Below are 23,437 nucleotides of genomic sequence, written 5' to 3'. Positions count from 1 at the left end.
GTTCTACTCGTTTATTCTAACCGTAGATGTCATCATCGCAGCGCGACGCCTAACGTTACATACAACACAGCCCGCGACGTTCATCGTGACCTGATCGTGACCGGTGTTGAAAAAAACATTTTTTGGACACGATAAACAGGTTGGACAGCTGTTTATTATTTTGTCAGAAAAACTTTTCTTTGTGTACATTTTGTTGTATGGGTGAGCTGCCTGATATTTGGCTAAACTGAAAAGCTATTTTGTTAAACTGGCAGTGGGGTTGAACTCACTGTCTCAGACGCACAATGGTGTCTGTTTACGTTATGTTGTAACTGCATTGTCATCATGATTCAGCCGATTTTACTGTAAATGGTCATTTGTAATGGTTAGTGTATTTAGTATAGTATCGGGCAAAGAGATGCGTGGGTGTGTATAAATGCTAACTGTTATATGTAAGAGCAAAAATATGAAAACGGTTTTTAATATCTGGTTAATAATATTTTTTTTACATAGTTTTAGTGTCAGTACTACATTAAACTACTATATATAATGTATATGTATATATAATGTGTGTGTATATATATATATATATATATATATATATATATATATATATATATATATATATATATATATATATATATATATGTAAATATAATGTATAACAATGCAATGTGGGAATATTTGAGGGTCCTGATAATGCCAAATGTCTTATGTTAATTGTGAAAAGTGGCCTACATTATGTGCCAAAAATCATTAGGCTATTAAGTAACGTTCATGTTTCGTGAAGATATTTTGTTGAGTTCTTACTGTAAATATATAACATGTATTATTAGTGCTAATATACGTTGCTAAGGACTTCATTTAGACAACTTCAAAGGTGATTTTTTTGCACCCTCAATTTCCAGATTTTCATATAGTTGTATCTCGGCCAGATATTGTCCTAGCCTAACAAACCATACACCAATGGAAAGCTTATTTATTAATCTCAGATTGTTTGACCCTTATGACTGGTTTTGTGGTCCAGGGTCTCACGTCTTGGAGTATCGCAATAATATTGTAGCGTGAGAACGGTATCGAATTGTGACATAAGGGTATCGTTACAGTACCGTTACACCCCTAATATAAATAGGTGATGGCAGACCTTGGACTGAAGGAGGGGGACAGGGTCCTGCTGATATGGACTCAGCCGTCATCTCCCGCTGCACTGAAGGAGTTTGCTGAAAGTATTGGCTCTATTGTTGGTAACCAGAGTCTAGTTTCTTTGGAGAACATGGAGAGACTACAGCTTTGTAAGTACAGAGGCAGAGGCATATGAGTTGATTTCTTGCGAGTCTGAGTTAAAGAATGAAATGAATTGTTCACCTAAAAATGCTCACATACCTCACCTATCTATCGGTTTTAGCTTCTAATGCAGCTTCAAGTTATGACTGGGTTCTCTCAGGCCTTCTGGCTGATAGCTCCTCAATCCACAGTTCTGAAGTGCTGGCTGAGATCGCCAGATTGATGAAACCTGATGGGAAACTTGTGCTAGAAGAGCCAGTAACAGGTATCTAATTCAGAACGGCAGTACGGCACAGGCTGTACAACATCCTCGAGTCTAGTGTAATGAATCGCTGCTGATGGTTCGCCTTGTAACGTTTCTCGTTTCTTCTCAGGTTCTGAAGAGAGTAATGTGAAAACTGCTGGGAAACTGATGTCAGCTCTTAAACTGTGTGGATTAGTGAATGTCACAGAGGTCAGCATTCAGTATATATATACACACTTTTGAACTGGCCTACTGAAACCGTCTTTTTAAAAAATACAATTAGCAAATAAAAAGTGCATTTAATTCAGATGGTCCTAATGTCTGCATGTCAGCTGAAATGAAAGCGATTATTTTTCACAGGTAAAGACAGAGCCGCTGAGCCCAGAAGCAGCCGCAGCTCTGAGAGAGCGCTTGGGTTTTCAGGGAAACACGCTTTCAAGAGTGCGAATGTCGGCATCTAAACCTAACTTTGAGGTCGGATCCTCGACGCAACTGAAACTTTCATTTGGCAAGAAAACTACGACAGGTCTGTGGTGTTTAAGCACTTTGATATTGCTAACTGCTATGCAAAAAAAATATTGTTTTTCAGTCACAAAAGTCTCATCAGCTTTGTTTCATTTGGAAATGTTACATTATACAAGGTTTTGAATGTTGGTTCATGCTGATGTATCAAAAAGGGGCGAATTAATACATTCACAACAATTGTTTTCTGCAGAGAAACCAGCTCTTGATCCAAACACCGCACAAAAGTGGACTCTATCAGCCAATGATATAGATGACGATGATGTGGTGTGTAATGATCTATTTTGACATCTGCCTTTTGTGTATTACCTATACCCAGCATAATGCTTTGCTCCTTCACTTCTCTAGGATTTAGTGGATTCAGATGCACTTTTGGATGCTGAGGATCTGAAGAAGCCTGACCCGTCCTCCCTCAAGTCTTCCTGTGGAGATGACTCCAAAAAGAAGAAAAAAGCCTGCAAAAACTGGTGTTTACTTACCTCAAATTAAACCACATATAAAGCCATAAACAATGTATCCATCTACTAACTGGACTGTTCTTGGTCTGTAGCACTTGTGGACTCGCTGAAGAATTGGAACAGGAGAGTAAATCCACTCAGAAAGCCAGCCAGCCCAAATCAGCCTGTGGAAGTGTACGTATTTCTATTATTAAATCTATTCATTTCTTCCTACTTAGAAGTTTTGTATAAATTATGACTCCTGACTTCTTTTTCCTCTGAAGTGTTATCTGGGTGATGCCTTCCGATGTGCCAGCTGTCCATATCTTGGCATGCCTGCCTTCAAACCTGGAGAGAAGGTTCTTCTGGCCAACACTGATATAGCTGATGCATAGACACTCAGTTTTGAGACATTACATTCCGTTATGATTCTGCAACATCAAGGATTACATTTCCATCTCTGTAATCAACAGGAAGACAGTTCACTGAGTGTCATTTCAGTCAAATGAAAGCACTAAATACATGTACGTTAATACATGTTGTAAACGTCTCTTACCATCAGACTGGTAGTCTTTAAATGTCATATAGTATCCAGAGAGATCACTGACTAATTTGATGTTCAAAATATGAATAAATATCTGCATCCTATCAATCTTATCATGTATAAGCAAGGAAAGTTCTTTTTTTTAATGAATTTTGTTTTATTTGAAAGTTCAAGGCAGTTTGCCTTCAGTATATTGTGATTATTTTAAGATAAAATTAAATGCTTAATAAAATTTGTTAAAATAATACATGGACTTTTGCCTTATATATTCAATATACACTAAGACAAAGCATTATGAACAGTCACAACTGCAATGAATATGTAGATCATCTCCTAACAAGGCCACAGAAGGTCTGGGTAGATTAGATGGTAAGCAAACAATCCGTTCTCAAACAATGTGTTGATGCAGAAGAAATGCAGGAATAATCATCTGAGTGACTATGACAAGGGCCAAATCTTTATGGCAAGGCGACTGGGTCATCTCAAGTATCTCTGAAATATCAAGGCTTGTGTGTTGCTCCCTATCAGCAGTGGTGAGCATTTACCAACAGTGGTCCGAGGAGGGACAAACCAATAATAGGGTGTCAGGCGCCCAAGGCTCATAGATGCACAAGGGCAACAAAGGCTATCCTGTTTGGTCTGAGCCAACAGGTCTACAGTGGTATAGTCACAATTTGTTTTAATGATGTTACATGAGGAATGTGTCACGATATGGTGCATCACACAATGTATGTAATCGCATGGCCATTGTAGGCTCTTTTAACGGTGGACACCATCGGAACTGGACCTTGGAGCAGTGTAAGTTTGTCACATGGGCCGACGAGTCCCATTTTCTTTTACATTACGGGGACACCCCTTTGTGACAATGTCCCCTGGTGGAACTGGCCACCCCACACACATTGTTCTGGAATGGATTGAATTCCAAATTCCCCAGGTCTCAATCCAATTGAGCATCTGTGAGATGTGCTGGACCAAAAAGTTTCCATGGGGGCTCTGCCTCGCAATCTAAAGAACTTAAATGATCTACAGCTAATGTCTTGGTGCAGATACCATAGGACACCTTCAGGGGTCTTAATGTCTTGGTGGGTTTGCGCTGTTTTGGGCGACAGTAGCTCATGTAGTTTGTCTAAAAAACTGAAGTTGGATCTCCAGTTCCACCTGACCAAGTGTCGAGGTGTCTATGAGCAAGATCCCTAACCCCAGCTGCTCCCGACGAGCTGGATGGTGCCTTGCATGGCTGGCACCGCTGTCAGTGTATGAATGGATGAGTGGTGAGTGGCTGAATGTAAGGCAAGACAAATCGCTCTGGATGGCCATAGGTCTGTTGAAAGCGCTATATAAATGCAGTTCATTTACCATTTTGGCAACATGCAGAGGACAAACAGCATATTAGGCAGGTGGTCATGTTATCACTACTTTTAACAGCATCATTGGATTATGTAGTGCCATACAGTTTGATCTGTTACAATATAGGATGCAAGAAAAATGTATCTCTTCAAACAACGCAAAGTAATATCTCTGATGTATTATTACACATAAGTTACTAGATCATCAGGACTGAATATATGAATATTGTGGAGAGGATTAAAAACAGCTACAAGCTCATTAAAGTCCACAGTCATTAAAACTCTTTGGATATGCCTTGTCTTGAAAAAAAAAAAAAAAAAACGTGAACAACGGATGACCTAGTTCATTTGCGTCTTGGTTACTGTCAAGGTTCAGTGGGGGAGAAGTCCATTTTAATGTCACCAGTATGAGGTTCAAAGGTTAAATTGTAGGAAAGATCTTCCCTTCCGTTGCCAAAAGTTTCCCTCACAGATCTGAAGAAGAACACTCCTTGTTTCCGGTGTGGGTTCCATTCACAAGCTCCCTGTAAATGAGAAAAAACCATTCAGGGGAATAAGGTCAGGAGAGTGACACCTGATTATTACAGTCTTATTTGAATTTCCATTTTAACTTCATTGAGGAAGATTTATGAAGACTGACATTTCATCTGAATGCAGATATAGTTAGTATAATTAATAAGATGATATTTAGCATATACCTCTTCGTTGACTGGCTTGGTTAGGCCCATGCTTACAGTGATGTCCTCAGTCAACTGATACTCCATCCAGAGAACGACACCATGACAGCGTCCTCTCCTGAAACATCAGTATCAGTCAAGAGCATTGCTGTTGTGGCTATCATCACCTATACAATATCTATTAGGGGTCCATTTATTTATTTAAATATTTATATTACTGCTCAAAGGTTTGGGGTCTTTAAGATTATTCTTTAAGTCTTTAAGATAATTGAATGATTTTTTAGATTCTGCAAGGATACATTAATTAACGAGAAATTACAGTAAAGACATTTATAGTGGTATAACAATCAAGAATGGAAGAATAATGCTGTTTTTGAACTTTTTTTTCTTATAGAAATTCATAAGAAATGTTTCACCAAATCAGAATAATTTCTGAATTATCATGTGGAGTAATGACATATATACTTCACAATATTACTCTTTGACTGTATTTATGTTGCAATAATTGCAGCCTTAGTGAGCAGAATAGACTTATTTAAAAAAAGAATCTTAACCTCAAACTTTTGAACGATGTTGAATAAATATAATTTTGTAATATAAAAATTTAAAGCAAGATTAATTTTAATTTTGGGATTTAAATTAATACTCAAATATAATTGATTACATTTATGTCTATAATATTGTTTTTAAATGTATTATACATGTACATTTTATAAAATAATAATTGTGTATTGTGCAATATAATAATATGTTAATGTTACCCTGTGAATGGCACAGTTCCATCACTGTTGATTGGTTGTTCAGGAACGCACTGTGTGAAGTCAAACGTCATGACTGGGTGTGGTTTTGTTAGGGCACGACACGGGTATTCCCAAAGTGGGTGTGGCTCTGCCTCCCAGGATTCACGGAAATCCAAAGATCGCTGTGGGTGGAGTTAATTGCAAAAGCATATTAAATCAACTGCATTAAAATGTCATCTAAATTGTAAAATTCAAGACTTCAGACCAAATCCTGTAACTAGTACTTACCTGAATCATCTCATCCATAGGACTGACGTCAAAGCCCTCGCAAGTACCGCAGGGAACTCGGATTCGCCACAGATCCTGATTCAAAAACGTATAATACACAAGTCGGTTAGTTTGTAAATGTATAATACAGAAATTAGTACCGGTATATCTCAAGTATTAAAAAAAAGTACCTGAAATTCAACAGCGACTATGTAAAGTGTGGCAGCACGAGGTAAGATGGCGGCATTGGGCTGAAGCAGCTGGGCTAAAGCAGTGCGGCAATACCAGAAGAACAGAGAGTGCCACGGCAGAAGACTGGTGCTGAAGTATGGCTCTCCCATCAATACTGAAATCTGAAGAGATTTCAAGATGCATTTATTTGTTAAAAATAGTAAAAACAGTAATATTGTGGAAATTGTATTACAATAACTGCTTTCTATTTTAATATATGTTTAAATATAATTAGTTCCTGTGATGCAAAGTTGAATTTCCAGCATAATTTATCCAATCTTCAGTGTCAATATACCCTTCAGAAATAATTCTAATATGATGGTTTGATGCTCAATAAACATTCCTTACTCTTATCAAAGTTTCAAACAGTTGTGCCGTTTAATATTGTTGTGGAAAGTTGTGATAATTTTAAATATTTAGTAACATTATAAACAGGGCTTGACATTAACTCTTTTGCTCACCAGCCACCGTGGCTAGTGGTTTTCCAAAGTAACTAGCCACTCAGCATTTTCACTGGCCACAATTTTGCGGTTTGGAAATTACATTTTATATGATTAAAGTTGACTTTGGCATGCGTAAATTACTTGATTTTGAGTCATTTTACTTGATTTTGAAGATTTAAAACCCTTTCAAACTTTCACATGCAGAGTGACCACACAAATCAAGATTACGTTGTATATCAGCTGGGATGTGCAGGTGGGCAAGGGCTGGACAACTACAGCAAATTACACCTGTGCATGTATATTTAATTATTCAGGCACAAGGAGCAGTGTTGGGCAAGATACTTGGAAAATGTAGTGAGCTTAGATACCAGTTACTCTACATGAAATTAAGCTTCACTACACTGAAGCTGGGGGTATAGGATATGTAGCAAGCTAAGCTACAGCAACTTGGCAAAAGTAGTTTACTACATCTGAGCTATTTTTTATTGATTTCATTTTATATTGAACCACCTTCATTCCAATCAATGCTATCTAGACATGCATACTTTTTAGTTATTCAAAAATTGTCCGAAATCAATTTGGCAACAAAAACATGTGATCCATATTATCAACAAAACCAGGTGTCAAAAGTGTGTGTATGTTCATCTGTATGTGTATGATATGCATACGCACCTGTGTTTGCATGTTTATGCTCAATTTAGACTTGGGCACTTTTGCAGGAAACTGTAAGTTAATTTACAATTCAACTCAGCTCAAGTACAGTAGCAAAAGAATTAAGACCTGGTGCAAACAGTACCAACATGGCAAAAAACAAAACGTGCCTATATCTGTGTGTGTGTGTGTGTGTGTGTGTGTGTGCCCTTGTTTATATTACATTGTGGGAACCAGCCAGTGGTCCCCACTTTTCAGGAGGCTTATAAATCATACTGCATTAGTTTTTTTGAGAGAGTAAAAATGCAGAATGTTCCTGTGATGGGTAGGCTTAGGGGCAGTGTTGGGGATAGAAAATACGTTTTGTACAGTATAAAAACCATTACGTCTATGGAGAGTCCCCACAAAGATAGTGAACCAGACGTGTGTGTGTGTGTGTGTGTGTGTGTTCTATCTGCATGGGAAAAAAATTCATTCATTCATATCAAGAGGTGGCCATGCTGGACCCCTATGCTTTTAATAAGAGGTGTTTATTCAACAGAAACAATAGATTATTTTAAAACTTTGCACTGAAGACGATTTCTCTTTTGTCACCGCGTGGATGACGCGCGTGCAACAGCGAACTGAGCGCTCGGAAACAAACGTCAACTAGATAGTGCACGTTGCACGTACCGAACCCGTCTTTCCGCGCTCACTGCCAAAGGAGTCCCTTGGAAGGCTCACGCGCATCTGTGCGCGTCTGCGCGAGGCAGAAAGGAACATAGAATGTGAAGTATATCGGCGACTTGGCAGATGTGTTTCCAATTTGAGCTTGATCTTCAGAAATGCTTGGGACAGTGCAAACGAAAAATGTAGTTAAGCTAGTAGCGTCACTACTTGTAGCGACGCTATGCCCAACACTGGAGAACTGGTTGCACGTGTGACAGAGAGAGAGAGCACGCTTCTGTTGTGTGCCATTCACGCGATTCCGCCTATCCCGCCTTCACTCACTGCAAGTTGAACGATAAAGAATTGTAATAAAATTGTAATTTTGTGATACGACGGTCTTGGCATTTCATTTGGCTGTAGGCTGAAATTATATTCAACCCGCCAAAGTGGCTAGTGGGAGTGGCTGCCGTACCCGCCACAGCTGAAATCTACCCGCATTTGGCGGGTGTTAATGTCAAGCCCTGACTATAAATGTCTTTACTGTCACAAGATAATATATTCTTGCTGAATCTTACTGACCCCAAACTTTTGAATGATAGTGTATTTAAAAATGTGATTAAAAATGTGAGAATTCTCAGTCTTTGAAATCCTCAAATGCATGTAAAGTACATATCTAGTGGGTATTATGGTATACATAGAGATTGTTTGTACCTGATTTCCTTCTAAATCAGCCAATGAGAGCTGATCAGGGCGTATTCCCAGCAGCTGTACTCCATGCTTCAGTGAGTTAGTATGTAGCACCTGTGAGCAGATAAAACCTGGCTTTCAGTACTAAGTACCAATCCATTCAGAACTTTTGTAGGAGCTCTATATTTTAGCTTCAAAATCTCACCTGTTCAATCACTTGTTTTGCCATTCCAGAGTTTTCCAAACTGAACACCTGAAAAGAAACCCAATATACCTTGTCTCAGCTATATTTTAAGGCAGCAATGTATTTATCCTTCAGAGAAAACAATCCCAGAAAACAGAGATTATTTGTGTAGTTATCCTAACAACATGCTAACATCAAGCGTCTGTTGACAGATAGTTGGTAACAGAGCTGCTTGTAATTTACTTGGTATATAGTTCATTTAAGACAGATACCCTATATTGCATTGTTAGCTTAGCACCAAGCTAACATCAAACTCTATTGGTCAATTGAAAGTTTTGTAGTGTATAGACTTGCTTATAATTGACATATGATGTGTAATTTACTCGATAAAAACAGTTCCAATACTGCATCATTAGCTTAGCAACATGCTAATACCAAACTCCCTTGAAATCAACTGTAAGTCATGTAGTGCATATAGTTGCTTATAGTTAGCATAAAAATGTAGAATATACTCTTAAAAAATACTCTTAGAATATACTCTTTATATATTAAAAAGTTAATTTATTTAAAACTTAGCTTAGTAACATGCTATCATCAAACTCTGTTGGTCAGTTGTAAGGAATGGGTGCATAGAGTTGCCTATAATTTACTTGATGTAATTCTGAGTTTTCACGAAAGTTAGGATGCTGCCTCAGGAGGCAGCTGTCTGTGTAGGGAGAAGGCAGATGACCAGGTTTTGAATAAGCCCTAAATTTGAGAATCTTACGCCATCAAAAAAATGGCCTACTCACCTTTTTAGATCCAAGTAGATGAGCATAAATAGGTAACAGGCTTCCGTCACTGACGGATAAACACACACTGTCTGGTTTCAGAATCTGCAAGCATATATGCAAACAGTAATTCATGAGGTCGCCAGAAAGCGTCACTTTCATGTAAATCAACAGTGAATGTAAAAGAATAACGTACACTGCGTAATGCGTTCACATAACTCTCAGTCCTATGTTCGTCGTTTAGTTCCCCGAAACGAGGTCTCGTCCAGACCAGGTGGGCCTGACAGGTGCAGCATGGCCGAAACTGTGCCACTTTGACATCATTTTGTTCACTAGAAAAAAACAACAACTATATTATATATATATATATATATATATATATATATATATATATACATATACTCATAGGCAGTTTCTAAAATACTGATCAAAAGCATCTTTACCTGTTCGTAAGGCTGTACCAGAGACTGTAGTCATCATGGGAGACAATTAAGCTCAGCTCTTCTCCTTCTAAAACGTTCTTCTCTGCAGGAAGGAAGTAGACACTCTGCATCCAGTGATCCCTCCACTGCACATCACACGATGCAAAATAATCAAATATATTTATACCAAGTCAAAATAACCCTATTGTCATACAGTGATCATAGATGCCTCTTGCAAAGACATTCAGCCTCAAATGTTTTGTTTATGTCAAGTAAGATGATTCTTGATATTCACACATTAATATTAGTGGATAAGCACCAGTACTTACAGCGTAAGTTTGAGGTTCTGAATATGTCCAACTAGGGGCCATAGTGCACACAATGTTGCCATCAGGGTCCATGTCAATGTCCCACCAGGATAAGACTACGTGTGCTCTCCCGCTGGTCTGGGCCTTGAACTGTGCCGTGTAGGACTGAGAAGCACTGCTAACCGGCTTGCTGAAATCAATACTAGAGTGGAAATACTGATCATTTAATTATGCAAAAATACCACACAAAAATAAAAAAGGCCCATTTTAATTTAAAGAGCAGAACTACCATCCAAACTCATACCTGAACATGGTGCAGATGGGCCCGATGGGAGTGAAGGACTCTGGAGACACCTGGCTAAGCTGGATGTCACAGACAGAGGGCGCTCCTGCACACTCCACTACAGCAGAAGAGGGCAGCAGTTTGTGCCCATCCACCTCTATGGGTTGGATCTGTGACCATTTCCACAGCATATCCGACTCCACCAGCTGGGCATAGACCGTGGCACGGTGTGGAACAGCTTCACAACCTGCCTGTCCAAGTGAGAGCAGCAGCATTAAATAATCAAAACACACAGCTAAATGTTTAACTGCAATTTACAACTGTATTTACCTTGACAAGGTGGATGTGTGCATGTTCATAGCTGGGTAAAGCGCCTTCACCGATCAGCTCTGTGTCGAACAGCTCCGTGACAAGGATGTTTGCTCGTTCTTGCATGTCTCCATCTGCAGATACAAATTAAATTATATTGGCATATATATATGTGTGTGTGTGTGTGTGTGTGTGTGTGTGTGTGTGTGTGTGTGTGTGGAATGTTACTATTTTATACATTTATAATAAAATATTATTTAATATTTTTTATAGTATTTTATATACAAAATTACAGAGCCCTGCACATGGCACGGTGGATATGTATATCATGGCCACTAATTCGCAATTTGTTCCCACAATTGACTAATATATCAGCATGTTTTACTAACTTGTTCCCTTGTTTTAAGTAAATTGCTTGCACAATATAATAATTTGTTCCCTCGTTTTACAAAATTATGACCACATATATACAGAAACATTGCCTGAAAAAAAATCTCATACTTAAAAAAAATATTTACCATATTTATCAAACTATTATTTCACATATATACACATTTATATATTTAATAATCCTTAAGTGCATATGGGTGCTGCACTATGTACAATAGGTAGTTATACTATATATTTTATCCTATATTTTAATAAGGCTTAAATGCTGTTTTGACCAATGAAAATACAATCACGTCTATAGAACAAAAAGGCATAGACCTTGTTGGATATTCATGGATACTTATGTATAATAATGGTTATCTAACCTGGCCCAACCGTAACTTCTGTGGAGTGTTTGTTGATGATCTTGATTTTGTCTGAGAAACCGTTCCTCTCCGTGATGCAAGTGGCAGCCTGTGCCATGGGCTTAAACACCTGTGTGGTATTCACATTTTTTGTCTTCAGTCAAATTCCATCTTAATCAACATTCAGTACATTAGCATGAGTAAGCACCTCTATGGCATAGCAGTAGTCGGCTCCAGCCGTCACAGCCATCATGGAGAGCAGACCTGTCCCAGTGCCGATATCCAGGACCACCACGCGTTCACCGCGTGCCTTTACTCTGCTCACCGCTGCCCGAATGCCTTGGTAGTATTTCTCATTCTGAGGAACACAAGGCAAGACAGATTGAAATCTATCAACTTTTTCTATGTTTAAAACGATGTAATTTCCAATTCATATGCTTTTGGGAAATTATTTTTTATCCAATAATTCTGTCAAGTCATTCTTATTTTCTAGGTGAAACAAAAAATAACTCAATGCAAAATGCCCTTCATTACAGGAGATAGACTTTTTTTTTTTTAGAATCATCATTTAGGTTTCCAGTATTGCTTAATTTTAGTATGTGTATGCGTCCAAAAACAAAACTCACTCTGTCTTTATCATGGAGCATATCTGCATAGCAGGACCTAAGAAAGAGACAGACAAACCATTATCAGGACTTGTTGAAATAATTTACCTCCTGTCCCATGACAGGATAACATGACAAAAATTCGACTAAGTGTAACTGATATTCTTGCAGAGTAAGCAACACGTCCACGTGTTAGAACGACCATAGCAACAAGTCTCTGTCAAGTATTTTCACGTCATTTTGATAAGTTTCTTTTTTGGAACAATATCATAGATCTCTCCGACATAAACAGGCAAAGATAAGTAGTTGCGGATGTATGGTGATGTTACATGAGATTGATTACACACCTCGCAATCTCCTGATGGTAATCATACTCCTCGCTTTCCTCAACCCAGTCCAGCGCTCCCGTTGTTGGATTAGCACGACCGCAAAATGTCTTCATTTCCCGTTCAGTCTTAAATAAACACACTTAAATATGAATGGTTATGTACTGTAAATGCCTATTTCGTTTACAAATAGATTAATCCAACATGAGCTCTCCGGGCGCGGCCATGTTTTTTTCGAGAACTCACGCCCCTAAGATCACGTGACTACATAAAGCTTCTTCTGCACTTCAGCCGATGCCAAAATGGCATGCTTTTAGGTTTTAATTTTTATGTTTTGTGTTTAATAATGAAGAAACAGATCACATACAAATCGAAGTTGTGATATTAAGTCAAGGTAAGTGACTGGCCTTGAAATGTTGGGCCTAGAAAGCACGTTGAAAGCAGAGCCAATACACAAAAAACGTTTAGCTTTTAATCAGATTTGTAGTGTGGTTCCATCGCATATAGGTAGATTTCTAAAAAGATTGTAAAAACATAGATTTTTTTTCCTTTTTTTGTAGATTGTAAAGAACATTTTTGTGTATTAAATTTAGTGTTGCAGATGTTTTCTTTTATCTTTAATATTCATAAATTAGCCTAATACATTGACAAGTTAGTTTTCTAGCTGATGTTGTTGAGCCATTGATTGAGTGCAACCAAAGAAGTTAATACCTCACAAAACACGTTAATATGCAAAATAATCCCTTGCTACATGATTTTATTATTAGGCCTATTATTATGTCCCCCCTTTTTTTGGCCTGTTTTGTCCCATGTCCCAAAATCAGTGTCCTAGGATTACCCTTACAAACTACGATGGCTGAAATAATGTCATAACCAAATAATATGTGTTATGGAAATGGTATCAGATTGTTAATGGTACGCTTTATTCATATATAAGTGTATTTACATTGTTGGTTGTTAGAGTAATACCTTTGAATCAATTTGATATACCTTTTGTTTTAAAATGCATTACTTTATTGATTGTCAACCACAATATACATAGTGAACCACAAACCACAAATATACAAGTTTTAAAGCAACTGATTGAATATCTTTGGGAATGCTAAGTTTGGTAACGTTTACATTTATACTTTTACATTCAAAAAGGATCAACCCCAAATATTAAAAAATGCAATGAGCCAGATTGTGCACTGCTTTTTCTTGTTTCTACCATAAATGTGTTTAATGTTTTTTTTAAAAGTCTTGTACGTACATTTTGTTTCTGCACTTTTTTTTAAAGAAAGCATTTGGTGAGATTGTAAATGTAATTTTTGGGCACATTATAATGTACTAATATAACAGTGCATTTAGACAAGACAAAGCAGACAATTAATAGGATAGTCAATGAATACTGATGAATTTAAAATGAATTTCCCATTCACAAGGCTGGATACAGTTCAGTTAGGTAGTTTCCCGTAGTGCTTCTCAAGAACACTTTGCAGTAGGTAGACAAAATTGCATGCTGGAAGAGGGCACCAGGATTTCTGTGAATATAGGACGGTATCCTGATGGTAAAGGTGGGGCGCTATGCTCCAGAAAATCTAGTACTGACTTCCGCACGTCTTTAGGCACATCCCCTCTTACATCCAGCAGGACAGAGACATGCTCCTCACTGAAAAGACAGTTTATAAATGAATATAATCTCTTATGCACTGATTAATCTGTGTATTAGAACTGATTTTAGAATATTAAGATATATTGGGTGTGCTTGGTTTGAAATCTCACTTGATATCAGGGTACTTGGCAACCAGTCCAGAAATCTCCAGTATTATCATCCCTGGGTCTTTCACATTGATTATGTCAGCCAGTGCAAGTATCAGAGCTGTGGGATTCACCTCGCCTATGGTCCCATCAATCTCCTTTAAATGTAAAAACAGCATTACAGCAGTGAAATAAAGTCATTTAATTTTTCACAAAAATATACTAACATTTTCTTGTATTGCACCTAGAGGTCTGCTACTTGACCCGAACCTGATGAGATCCAATGATTTGCCAAGTTCAGATCAGTTTCTCACGAATAACTGTAAGATTCGGGTTTGCAATTAATTTATATTAGTTTATGTTTTAATTCTAATGTGACTCTTTGTAAGCATTTATGTTTCTTCTTTGAGTCAAAGCTGAATATATGTGTCTGGGATAACTTTAAGAAGAGCCCTTAAAAATAGACCATTTTAAACCCTGGGTAAACAGAATCATCTGGGTTATCTTGTTTTAAGCTACGTTTCCGAAATTACCTAGAACTGTTTGTCCCAGGAACTTTTTCCCCCAGACTGGTTGCTGTCTGCGTTTCCATTGCGGTCTAAAGTACCGTGAAGATTAGGCGAATTAGTCCAGTGACGTAGGACAGCTTGCGACTTTCCAGTTCTCACTGGATTTCTTCTTCCGCATATAAAGCCTGTACCTCGTCATCGGTCCATCAGTCATAGTTTTTTAACTCCATTGTTGATTCAAATAGCAAACAACTCTTACTGCACGTACCACAACAGATTTGAAAAATGGTGGTTGAAATAAAATGCTTTTTCGTGAACTCAACCAATCAGCATGTTCAGCGCCTAAGTCCTATCCCTTAAAGTTCCTAAACTTTGAAAAAGTACTTGCTCCCAAGCAGGAATTTTTACCCAGAACTTTATTTAGACCCTGGTCTCAAATTTGGCAATACTGGTTGGCTTGGGCCAGATCAGGTCTCCCAGTCCTAATTACGAGTTTGGGTTGTTGAGTTTAAGAGCCATGCAGACTTCTATTTGCTCCTAAAGCACAAAAATACCCCAGATAAATTAATGTAAATGGATTTTCACCATGCTTTGAAGGTGGTCCCTCAGCTGCTGAGCATCCTGTGACATTCGCTGGGCCAACTGATTTCGCTCATCATTACTTCTGCATACCAGTCTCTTCTGCATCAGAGCTCGGACATATTCAACAACAGTTAGCCATTGACATTCCTCCTTTAGCCTCTGTAGATGATGGGAGACCACAAATTATTAATTGGTAAAGATATAGTCTAATTTTATTGTGTGGTCTTTATTTTCTAAACACTAACCTGGCGACAAGGTTGCCGTACTCTGTTGTAGAGTTCACAGTGGCGTTCTAGAACCCCACACATATTTGAGGTTACATCTCCCTGGTCCAGCCAGGTACGAGACATTAGCTCTTTAAGATGAGGTTGCAGCTCAAATAAGAGATGGTCCATGACTAAGCGACATGCCTTTCTCACAGCACGGTCCAGGGCAGCCAGAGGTCCAAGTGGAATGCGAGAATACCGGTTTGAAGGGAAGGAGGACAACTGCTGCTGCAGACTTTCTGTGGAGGTTCTGGATGTACATATAAATCAAAGATTTAAATATACTGTTTATACGCACCTCTAACGCACACAACATATTTGAAATGCACACATTTTCAAACAAACATCCCACAAATACAGACATACTGTAAAAAGATACTTGTACATCATCTCACTTGAGGATGATGCAGTTGCTGATGCAGGCCAGGAGATAATGGAGGTAGAACTTGTTACTGTTCATGGTTGGATCCCTGCGATGCTCCTTCCCAAATTCTATGATTGCATCTCGAAATCTGTTATGATAAAGTACAAAAATGTAGAATTTTTATTAAATATAATTATGTTACCACCAGTATTGCTGAAAATACACACCGGCTAAGGAGGTTCTCCATCTCATAAAGACCCATTTGGATTGTCTGGTCCCGCAGAGCTTCGCTAATCATCAAGGCCACCCGTGCATTTTCTTCTAGCATCTAATAACCCAGACAGCAGAGTAGTGGCATGTATATCAGTGCTGATATCAGATCTTTCTCATTAGCTATGTTTCTATCCACCTATTGTGCATTTTGAGATAATGCATAAGTTAAATTCACAACCTTGGGGCAAATTTTGTAGCTTAAGCCATTGCTGAAGTACCTGAGCAATGATGGTTGGAAGGCTAGTGTGATAGCAGCCCTCATGGTCAATATCTGGTTCCTGATCCCTCTGCCAGTCTGTCAGCTCCACCTCTAAAGCTTTGTGCATCCACTCTGAGACACTCTTCTGCAAACAATCGCAGTAAAACTTCTCAAGAACTTGTGAACTGTTAATCCAGACAAGACATGGTAAATTATTAAAGTTTGGCTCTTACCCGAACTTTTTGAACATATTTGTTCTGCAGCTGGTCAAGACCTTCCTGAGATATGAGAGGTCCCAGGTCCTCAATGTCTAGCTCAGCTACAAGGGCTGGTTCACCCATCATCTCTGAGCTTAAAGAACACATTCTAATGTGTAGGACGTTTCAGTTTTCAATAGACCAAATTCACATATAATCGTAAGGTTTACCTACCTGTTGTATATGTGCAGAACCCAGTTAAGAACAGCAAAAATTTCCCCACCTTCTAGCTCCCATCCACTAACCAGTCCCAGATGGGTCTGCAAGAACTGGTGACAGGAACGCAGGTAAGCTCTTGTTAAACGATAGTGAGCTGGAACACACTGTTCCAGAAAATGCCGCACTGTGGAAAGATCTCCCATAATGCAGTGCTGTAATGCAGACAAGTGACTTGCAAGCCCTGGTCCTTGTGTGTGCAAGTAAGACACACTACGAAAACGTGCTGACACTGCCTCCTCCATCACCTAACCAAATAGTTTGAAAGGGTGCATATTAATACATTTAAATCTACTAGCCTTTTTACACTTTAAATTTAGTTATGCCATCAAACTTTTACCCGTACTTGTACCAATAGAAAACGTATCATCAAACCTTGAAGAATTGGTCCCTCCAACAACGTGGTCTCCCAGGGGGCATAGGTGTGTTGTGTCCAAATGTTGACCTCCGCTCCTCCAAAAAGATCTGATCTAGTGCTTCTTCACGCTCCACTATCCGTACAGCTGACACAAAAGGCGTGGGGTTCTGACGAGAAAATGTCAACCCACTCCCCACCACTGCCCAGAGCTCATTGGCAAGGGCATCCACCAGGCGTCCAACACCTGAGAAATAATTCCGCACCAACTCCTCATCCTCAGAGGTTAATCCTGCTCCAGATGATCCCCTGGGTCCCTGGAGCTGCAACAGTACCTCATCCTGCCATCGCTCTAGTTCCATTAGCCGTGAATGAGCTTCCAATAGTCTCCGAGAATCCACTAGCCTCTCTGTCTCTAGCACCATACTCCGCACTAACATGAAAGAGAAGACAAATTATAGCCACACTAGATACTTGAAGTGCAATCTTGTATTACTTTTGGATTAACAAAGATCAGTACTTCAGTGGGTGATAGAGCTGTTATTATTTAGATAGCTATAAACTTGTCAACTTTAATGGTGACTTTCTTGCTCTGCAAGGTTCTTGCTCAGCCTTTGCATTAGTAGACCTAAAAGAAAATTCAGTCTATCCTTCAGGGAATCATAAAATCAAATTTGCTTGGCTAGAATTGCTTGCTTTCACTTTTTTGTATTTAAGAATGTGTGGCTTCTAGGCAAGTTGTCCAGTCCTACTCCTGGAATCCCACTGTCTTGAAGAGTTTAGCTCTAACCACAATTAAGGTCTTCAGGATTACTTGAAACTTCCAGACAGTTATGTTACAGAATCTCCTAGACCATGATTGGACACCCTTGTTCTAAGACATTCAAGACTTAACCATAATATCCATAGAGGGCATGCAAAAATTATACAGACATATGCAGTTCACTCAAAAGGGCAGATAATCGCTGACCTTTATAGAGGCGTGGAAGGTTGCTAACTGCAGCAAGGAGCTGGCAGTGATTGACAGAAACTTCTCGAAGTGTCTCCAGTGTAGTTACTTCTTCAGAATTTTTCCTGGACTCCAAGTTCACCTTGTGCATGTCATGAGACACATCTCTGAGCTCAGCCCGTGCCTCTCGCAATTGACCAAGACCCCAGTCAACACCTTCCAGGTAGGACTGTACAACTGACTTAACAATGCAAGTGAACAGATGACTTTTCTTGCAGACATTTTTAGATAATTTAGATCTAGCCTTTCCAGAGGCTTTCTAATTGAACTGAAATAATGACCACTACTTACCTTCAACCTTGAATGAATCGACGCAGTTCGTTGACTCTCTCTTTTCTTGTATTGTCCAAGTTTCTCCAGATGCTCTGGACGGCAAAAGACACCTGAGGCCCATTTCAGCGCAGCACCCCGAGCCAAACTCTCAGCTCTCTCCAGCTCTGGCCACACCACAACTGGGACAAGGGCATCTGTCAGTCAAAATGGGAAAAAAGTACTTAGCCCATATGATACAGAACCGAAAGCACTATGCCCAGCCTACACCAGAAAAAAAATGTACAGTTGTTCAGCTGCAAGGTTATGTATTGCTGATTGTGTAAGAGAATGCATACTTTTTTTGAAAGTCTTGTCTGACTTGCACAATGAATGACTTTATTTTCTGGTGTTCACGAGACAGAGATAATTTAAAGCAGCACAAGTCTTAAACTCAGCAGATGAATTCTCTCTTCTCCTAAGAATTATTGCGGTGTCCTGATCATTTTAAGGGCTTAATCCCATGGGTGCCCAATAGCTGAAACACCCACGGGAAAGTATATAAGTATACAATTACTGAAACCGCTTCAGGGTAGAAACTGCATGCTTTCCCCTCTGCACAATAAATGACAGAATAATGCAAAATATAGGTTCATAATGCAGTGAGCAGTTTTAAGTACTTGCTAGCTTTACCTTTAGGCAGATGATGTATCTTTTATTCACAACATTACAGTTTAAAGTTTGATTTGGAGCAAAATGTATTTAAAAATTAGATAAATTGTGCATTTAATCCTTTATTAAAAATGATCAATGCGTAAACCACTGCAAATTATATAATCAATTCAACCACGCTGATACAATATTGAAAATAAAAATAGTACTTACATTTTTTTTTTACAAATATTATTTATAAAAAAAAATACTTAGCATTTGTGAAAAAGGACTGCAAAATGGATCAACAGTGTTTTGAGACTGATTTAATTACAACATCAAGCTGTGTTGCTGTGCTGTCATTCATGTTACCATGGTTACACTGCCTTCTCTAATTGGTGGCCCTTTCTTTAGGATTGTGGATAATGTAGTACTTCACTGGGAATTTGGCCAAAACCACAATGATTCATGGCTTGTACAAGAACAATGTACCATCACTTAAAGACATCAGCGGTTATAGTAAGTATGCCCTGAAAGTTTTATACATTACTAAAACTAAATGTATTATTTTTTACTAACGGGTCATTGCTAATGTGCTTTATTTGGATATAAAAACCTGTGCTCATTTCGTATATATGTTAAGTACATTGTGCAATATGACTATGTCTTGTTAGTGATTTCCTGTGGTGCTGAAATGCATGAATTTGACCAAATTCAAACACACACACACACACACACACACACACGCACAATGTTAATTAGGCTATACACTTACTTATGGCTGGAAGTTATGGGGTATTGGGAACTCTACACAATTCCCCTGGCAGAAACATATATGCTGCTTATATTTAATTTTATGACATGTCTTTCTTTCTTTCTTTCTTTCTTTCTTTCTTTCTTTCTTTCTTTCTTTCTCTTTTATGTAGATATATACTCTAGATCTATCTACAAGTGCAACAGCATGACTGTAAACAAAGGCTTGCATGATGCAGATCAACATTTCAAACAAACAGAACGGATATGTACCTTCATGATTGTCTCGGCCATTCGTGTCTCCGTCTGACATTTAGGCTTGTTGTTCCACCGTCCACCGTTCTGCCACTAAGAGACTGCCCTGCCCAGAGGGCCTGCTCAGTGTCGCCAGATAGAACAATCAGCAGAGACGGAGAGAGTAACGAGTGGGAAGAAGAGAGAGGGTACATACCCACTTCACCGCCAGCCTTGCTCTCTCACACTCCCAGACACATCCTCTGCTCAGAGGCCGGCAGGAAGGGAAGAGAGGAAGGGAGAGAGCACAAGAGGGACGGAGGGAAAGCGGGCACTCCGCCCTCTAAATGATCCAGATGGTGAGTAGTAAGTGTGGGGGTGGCCTTCATGTGCAACAGTGCCTCTCTGTGTCTGAGGTAGTTATAATCCAATATGTTTCAGAGGAAGTGCTTGGGATAATCGAACAAAAGTTGCGTGGTTTGACATAATCATTGGCGATCACTGGTATTGTTCCAGAAAGTTCTTACCAGTGTCTTGTGATCGCTCACAGCTGCTGGTTGTAGAGCAAACATGAGAGGAATCTAAGTTCAGAGGCCCCTTAATGAATGTGTTTATTTGTATAAGTGTCGTGGCCTATGACTTACCCCATGACTGTGTTTACATCTCTCTCTGTGTCCTCAGACCAGTCTCTACCAAACACACACCCACACAAATATCACTAACATAAGTAGTAGTACACACAGCTGTTGATAAATACATGTACACTCTAAAAAAAACATTGCTTTCTGTTGACATAATGTTGATCATTACATCAACTTAATATCATCTGTAATTTAAACTCACATTTCTGTGTTAATTGGTTTTTTTTATAGGTTGTATTAACTTAATCAAATTGTCTTGATAACTTCAGAAAATACGCAGTGGATTTCTAGTTCCCAGCATGCTTTACATAGGACTGGATAAGGAGAAGAAATGTTGAAATTAAGTGTTAATTTATTTGTTTTTAGTGAAGGGAAAGACGTGTTCGTGTTTAATGCAGTTATGTTTGATATTTAAAAGAGTTTCTGTTATGTTGAAGTTTTTGTGGTTACTATTGTGCTGAAGAGTAGAAACATGAATGTAAACACTATTGACTCAATAAGCAATGACTGCACTAATGCCAGTGGCAAGTAATATCTTACTTGTTCATTAAATATACATGTTAAATAAGTTATATTATCATATGCTATGATAGCTGTTGATTTAAAGATTAATTGGTTCCAAGGCTACAAATAGTTGTAACATTTTAATTTTTTAGAGTACTCAAGTTCCTCTAACTCAAAGTAGCTTGTTGGTTGAACGTAAATTCACTCAAAGTTGTCATAACTCGAAACAATTGATGCCAACGGTTGCGTTAATTTTGTTGAGCCAACACATAATTTTTAGAGTGTAAGTTTATAAAAAATAGACTTATTACTCAGCCCTCAGGAATGTAATTATAGTCTACCTTTTCCTTTAGTCTCTTTCTCTTTTACCCCATTTTGATGTACATTTATATTCTTTATTTGGTTTGCTCTGCCATCTAATAAGCAGGATAATGTAAAATCAGCTGGTCATTATTGGTAAATAAACCCCTTCAGGGAGATGCAAGCCTTGAACACCCTGTCTCTGTTTATTCTGCTGTAATGACTTGCTGACTATACTTTTGAATCACTTAAATTTCCATCTAGCCAAATCAGCTTGTTCAGTGCTTTTTGATAGTTTGCAAGCCTTCTAATACAAAATTTTAAGATAAAATATCTTTTATCATTCTTGCTTAGCAGCAGTATGTGCTAAAAATAGCTCTGACTAAACTTTGTTGTCTTTGCAGAGCAGTAAACCAGAGGCCTGAGAGCGCTTTTCCGCTGAAACTATAGACTGAGATGAGGGGTGATGTTGCTTCTCGTAAAAGGGTGGAGGTGCATCCCTTATAACTACAGAGCAAATGCAGAAGGGTCACCTCTGGCAGTTTATCTAATTTGCCGCCCGCTTTATTTACCAATGTATTATCGGCTGTTTGTTTTGTGGTCACCCTCCCCTATTACCACCATAAATAAAACACCACCTTACCGATAGCAGGGAATAGGAAGTCTATTTCAGAAGTAGTCATCCAAACACAGGGAGGACTTCCTGTCTGACATTCCTGACCTGGGCTGACTTCCTGCTTCTCCTCAGCACTCCCAGACATGGCAAATGTACACTTTATGAGATTTTATGGGTTTCATTTTTAAAAATAGATTGAATTGCTCGATCTAATCAACCAGGCACGTTTGAGAGCCATGCAGTTGCTTGAAAACAAGCAATCTTCTTTGTAAATTGTGGCCTAAGTGCATTAAAAAAAAAATGTCTGTCTTTAAGAACAATTAACAATGTTCAACGCACGCGGCTTAGGATGCCTTACATTCCAGCAGAGCAAAATGTGTGTTGTGGTCAGTGTTGGGGTGGTGGCCAATTACCATGGTTAGGATTTTGTCTAAGGATGAGGTTGGTTTTTTGGGAAGCAAATTTGGGGAGCATTTGAGAATATTCATGCAATGACACTTTGGTTAAGATTTGGCAAACAAAGGAAAGTGTCAATATTCAGTAGATTTTGGATTTGGCGTATAAAATGAACAATTTGATTAACTAAGTTAAGCTTCTTTTAAGAATGCTTCTCTAAGTTTTAATATTTGGTGAAACAGTTTAGACATTGAATGCAGAGTGCCTGCGTCAAGCATCCTTTAAAAGGAGGAAGAGATATATTTTGAAGAAAGAAAAAAAAACTTTATTAGAAGCCACAAACAAAAAAAGTGACAACTTTTTCCCTCTGAAAAAGTTTTTTTTGTGTGTGACGTGTCCTCCAAAAAAAAGTCTGTTGAGTAAACGTGGAAATATAGCCATATCTTCATGCAAGTGTCAGTATGAGGAAGGAACAATTCTTTCTTTCAATTAAATATCAGTTGTTGCATGTGTTACATAATGTTTAATTGTGATGTTTGTTTGCCAAAACAATAATTTTCATAATTTACCTTTTAAACTTAGCATATAATAAGCAACTTACCACATATTTGTGGCCTGTTATTCAGCAGTGTTTATGTACTTTAAGGTATACGTCGGGACTCGGGACTTGGGAAATGTTGAG

General features: G+C 38.5%; 3 protein-coding genes across 4 annotated transcripts; 1 reads left to right on the top strand and 2 right to left on the bottom strand.

Moving 5' to 3' along the window:
* The first annotated feature begins 40 nt into the window (after positions 1-40).
* On the top strand, positions 41-3,255 carry ciapin1 (cytokine induced apoptosis inhibitor 1). Its single transcript, XM_067436158.1, has 9 exons — positions 41-139; positions 1,112-1,271; positions 1,385-1,528; positions 1,638-1,717; positions 1,868-2,033; positions 2,223-2,296; positions 2,378-2,496; positions 2,580-2,661; positions 2,751-3,255. The coding sequence occupies exons 2-9, from the start codon at positions 1,115-1,117 to the stop codon at positions 2,859-2,861; spliced, it is 933 nt and encodes a 310-aa protein (XP_067292259.1). The 5' UTR covers positions 41-139; positions 1,112-1,114; the 3' UTR covers positions 2,862-3,255.
* Positions 3,256-3,357: 102 nt separating this feature from the next.
* Positions 3,358-12,895, bottom strand: prmt7 (protein arginine methyltransferase 7). Its single transcript, XM_067436156.1, has 17 exons — positions 12,663-12,895; positions 12,337-12,373; positions 11,919-12,068; positions 11,732-11,840; positions 10,998-11,110; positions 10,689-10,918; positions 10,406-10,586; positions 10,098-10,222; positions 9,851-9,986; positions 9,676-9,759; positions 8,906-8,953; positions 8,725-8,814; positions 6,232-6,393; positions 6,062-6,136; positions 5,795-5,955; positions 5,055-5,151; positions 3,358-4,880 (listed from the first exon to the last, which is right to left on the bottom strand). The coding sequence occupies exons 1-17, from the start codon at positions 12,755-12,757 to the stop codon at positions 4,722-4,724; spliced, it is 2,052 nt and encodes a 683-aa protein (XP_067292257.1). The 5' UTR covers positions 12,758-12,895; the 3' UTR covers positions 3,358-4,721.
* Positions 12,896-13,705: 810 nt separating this feature from the next.
* exoc3l1 (exocyst complex component 3-like 1) lies at positions 13,706-20,702 on the bottom strand. Of its 2 annotated transcripts, none has more exons than XM_067436113.1 (13): positions 20,338-20,702; positions 18,703-18,878; positions 18,373-18,588; positions 17,423-17,835; positions 17,006-17,295; positions 16,808-16,925; positions 16,594-16,719; positions 16,330-16,430; positions 16,134-16,250; positions 15,718-15,988; positions 15,476-15,631; positions 14,406-14,539; positions 13,706-14,292 (listed from the first exon to the last, which is right to left on the bottom strand). In XM_067436113.1, the coding sequence occupies exons 2-13, from the start codon at positions 18,803-18,805 to the stop codon at positions 14,106-14,108; spliced, it is 2,232 nt and encodes a 743-aa protein (XP_067292214.1). In that variant the 5' UTR covers positions 18,806-18,878; positions 20,338-20,702; the 3' UTR covers positions 13,706-14,105. The 2 variants fall into 2 exon arrangements, with proteins under 2 accessions (XP_067292214.1, XP_067292213.1); XM_067436112.1 differs by having other exon boundaries at positions 18,373-18,592; positions 20,338-20,701.
* Positions 20,703-23,437: the final 2,735 nt, after the last annotated feature.

Source organism: Pseudorasbora parva, chromosome 25 (genome assembly GCF_024679245.1).
Source record: "Pseudorasbora parva isolate DD20220531a chromosome 25, ASM2467924v1, whole genome shotgun sequence".
NCBI classification, from domain to species: Eukaryota; Metazoa; Chordata; class Actinopteri; order Cypriniformes; family Gobionidae; genus Pseudorasbora; species Pseudorasbora parva.
This window is presented reverse-complemented; position numbering and strand designations above follow the sequence as displayed.